This window comes from Trifolium pratense, linkage group LG2 (genome assembly GCF_020283565.1).
Source record: "Trifolium pratense cultivar HEN17-A07 linkage group LG2, ARS_RC_1.1, whole genome shotgun sequence".
Taxonomy (NCBI): Eukaryota; Viridiplantae; Streptophyta; class Magnoliopsida; order Fabales; family Fabaceae; genus Trifolium; species Trifolium pratense.
The window spans coordinates 4,159,613-4,163,664 of NC_060060.1; the positions used below are offsets into that span (position 1 = coordinate 4,159,613).

Consider the following 4,052-nt stretch of genomic DNA (forward strand, 5'->3'; position numbering starts at 1 on the left):
TCTCAAAATACGTACATTCAATGCCTCAAAAGTACAAAAAGTTGTTTTTTCAATATAAATTTAATTTTTTATTTCTTTTTTAGGTATGCTTAACAAGTGCCCGGGGCCACTGTTTAGCATGACCTTTTTTTATTAATGGTTTACGCCATCATCGATCAATAATATTTTTTATTTTTGTCAAAAAAACATTTTTTATTATTTTGGCTACAACAATGAAAAATCAACACAATGTTAGGTCATTGCAATTTTTCTAGGGGATGAAAACAATCGATTTGGGGATGATCACAGAGAATGGATTAAGTGGATGTGCAAATATGTGTTCCCATTTCTCACAATAAACAAGTGTTCTCACCCGAGTCACTCCAATATATATATGACTCAGGTGAAAACACTTTGTTATCGTGAAAAATAAGAACAATGAATAATAACCATTAGATGCAAATCAGTGGCCAGGATTAAAAAAATTATCGGAAATTGATCGATGATGGCATATTAATAAAAGGAAATTGCATTTTAACTTAGTTTAGAAGTCTTGGAATTCAATTTCACTCACTAAGTCTATGGGAAGCAATTCAACTAATTTGAGCTAAGGTGGATAAAATATTAATAGTTAATTACTAACATTGTCCGTTTAAAAAATTATAGTAAAAATATAAAGCTTTAAGGATCTGAAAATTATGATAAATTGACAAAATAAAAACACGGATAAAGTTTCAATAATGTGCATGTGGTCATTCACATTTATTTGAGTCTCTTAATATTAGTACAAACATGAAAGAAATTTACATTGTGATAATCAAGTTTGTCACTTCCCATTGTTTTGGAGAAATTTTGACTCACTTTCCTGGGGCAAAGTTTGTGGCATAAGCCCATGCGTTGTTGTTAACTGGGTCAGAAAGGTGGTCAGCAAGGTTCTCTATAGGTCCTTTTCCGGTTACAATAGCTTGAACAAAGAATCCAAACATTGAGAACATAGCTAATCTACCATTCTTTAACTCTTTTACCTTCAACTCTGCAAAGGCTTCTGGATCATCAGCAAGGCCTAATGGGTCAAAGCTTCCACCTGGGTAGAGTGGGTCGACTACCTCACCAAGAGGTCCACCAGCAATACGGTAACCCTCAACAGCACCCATTAAGATAACTTGGACAGCCCATATAGCAAGGATACTTTGTGCATGGACTAGGCTTGGGTTACCCAAGTAGTCAAGTCCACCTTCACTGAAGATTTGAGATCCTGCCTTGAACCAAACAGCCTCGCCGAATTTGACACCATTGCGAGCCAAGAGCTCAGGGAAGACACATCCCAAGGCACCCAACATAGCCCATCTACTGTGGATGACCTCGAGTTCACGATTTTTGGAAAAGGTCTCTGGATCAGCTGAAAGTCCAGCAGTGTCCCAACCATAGTCACCAGGAAATTCACCAGTGAGATAGGATGGGGCTTCACCCGAGAATGGACCCAAATACTTGACACGGTCTGGACCGTACCATGGACTACCAGAAGAAACTTTCTTTGGGGTCGTTTTTCTCATTGTGATTCTTCCCACTCCAAAGTCCTGAGTGGATGGGGAAAGTTTGATGGCTTTCCCAACCAATGTTGAAGAAGAGAGAGACATTGTTGAAGCGGCCATTGTAGCTAGTATTTTTAGTGCTTACTAAGTAAACAAATGAATAGCTCTATTGACAATGTTTAGGATGGCTATTGAATGTGTTGGGTTATGGTTGTTATTTATATGTTGCTTAAACGAGAAAATTTATAGTTCCATATCTTATGAAATCTATGTATCTAAGTTTCTATTGGTTTTGGGCATTACACTTGCTTCTCAACCACATATCACTTTTGAAATTATTTTCTTCTTTTCCAAACATATCAAATATCCACAGATATTTCATTATATTCCTCTCCATCCCATAAGAAATTTCTAATTGTGATTTCTGGATAGGCTAATTATTAATTTGCCTCAAATAGACCAACATTGTTTTTTTTTTCTTTTCTCAATGGATAAAACATCATATATTTTTAATACAATGTGGATAAAATTAAACATCTCAAATTTTACTACTGTATACATGTGAAAAAGAAATCTATGAGATTTTACTACTCTTTAAAAAAAAAATCTTAACCATTCTGTAAAAAAATTCTTTAACCAAAATCTACTAGTTGGTAAGAAGATATTGCAACATTTTTAAAAATTTATAAACTGATATTTCTAAGAAAAAAAATTCTTGAAATTACTAGTCAAATCAAATTCAATTGCCAATTTTAGTTGATGTTACGAGGATAATATTCCTCGAAACAAAAAAAAAAATCATTTTTGAAGAATTCATTCCTTGCAAAAATTTCCAAAAACCTTTTTCTTAGATGTTATGTATCGAAGTGCAAATAGACTAGACTAATTGCTATATGTTCGGTTAGACTAGACTATTTATTTAAATAGATATGATAAAAATAAAATAAAAATCTATTTAGCTAAAGGGGTTAAGCTATAATTAAGTCATCAAATAAACATTTTTTAAGTCCACCAAGTCGACTTACTTAAGTAAATATAAATCATATTTTTTTTAGTATTATATTAAAATTTATACTTTTATTTAATCATTTTTATGTAATTTAAACACATTGACCTACATCAATTTTTAATTTAAATGGATTATTATATTCATCAAAAATAAATAATGAATTATTATAAAATAGAATTTAAATTTGATGTTATATACAGTCAAATTTTCTAAAAATTTCATCCTACTATAGCTAATATTCACGTAGAACTTATTTTCATTAACCTATAATACCCATAGATACAACTTTTTTTATTCCTGTTTAAAAAATGGAGGAATGAGTAGCTCAACTGGTTAAGCTAGTTGAGTTGAGGGTTAAGGAGTTGGAAGTCCAGGTTTTAAGTCCTTAAAAGGAGAAAAACTAACATAATATTGTAATATACTAACAACTAACAGTTTACACTTCAATAGAGGACAAACGGGCAACAAGCTGCGCCGCTAACTCTTTTTGAATGGCAAAATCAATCCTTTTAAATACTACACATCTAAAGACACCACATTGATATGCATGACTCTTTGAACTATTTCAAAATATTCACAGCATTTGGTGCTAGATTACCAAACGTGTCAAATGCAAATAGTATAAATGTGTATTGATTGTTATTAGTTTATAAACCTTACATCATTCACTGTGAGAAAAATGTTAATTTCACGGTGTCAAAACCTCTGTTAAATGCATAAAAACCCTTGTATATGCTTGCTTTTTGAGAAAAATGTTAGGAGCTTAAAAATGTCACAAAGAACATCTCTGACAAAGTCATGCCTATTTAAAGCTTGTGAGCTCCTTACAATGAACTGCATGCTCCCCAAATTGATTCAGACACGCTTTACGACAAACAGGGCAAACCTCATCAATAGGAAATATAGGAATCATGAGGCAGTATCTGAGAATAGTGCAGTACTCTACCGGTGACATATGTTGTCCTAACCCATTGATGGGGATAGCTAAAAGAAAATCTTGAGCATGAGATGCTTACAAACACCCAAAAACTGCTTTCTACCTAATGGTCATGTCAAAATTGACTTTCATATCCCGAACAATTTTACTAAAAAGACCACTCGCCAAAAGATGTTGAGCTTTTTGGGGGACGGTATCCTTACTAACAAAACTGCTGATGTAAAAAGTCAAAAGCATATCACGAAGACCATCTAAGACAATGGTAAAAAGGGGTAATTGTGAAAAAATAAAAAACTACAAACACTTTGGAATTACAAATTCACCAAAACAACGATCAACAATGATAACAAAATAAAATCACCCTTGTAAAAATAAATATGCCCCAACACACCCCCTTAAAAAAACCAACCCTACAGTTAAGAAATGATTGACCAATAACGAAAAGAAAGTCAACAAAAAAAGTCCACCAACACTCGTGGACCCTCAAGACCCAAGTCCACGCCTACCCGCTATCGGTTCGAATACAAAATTGGGTGAATTCTTACCACAAAAAAAGAATAAAGAATGCCACAATTTTTACCTAAATATCATTTTC

At 33.0% G+C, this 4,052-nt stretch overlaps 1 protein-coding gene across 1 annotated transcript; it reads right to left on the reverse strand.

Annotated features, from left to right (window-relative positions):
- Positions 1 to 711: 711 nt before the first annotated feature.
- Positions 712 to 1,722, reverse strand: LOC123908576 (chlorophyll a-b binding protein of LHCII type 1-like). The gene has a single exon (XM_045959248.1). It carries the CDS (start codon positions 1,629 to 1,631, stop codon positions 837 to 839), a length of 795 nt encoding a protein of 264 aa, XP_045815204.1. The 5' UTR covers positions 1,632 to 1,722; the 3' UTR covers positions 712 to 836.
- Between the last annotated feature and the right edge of the window lie 2,330 nt (positions 1,723 to 4,052).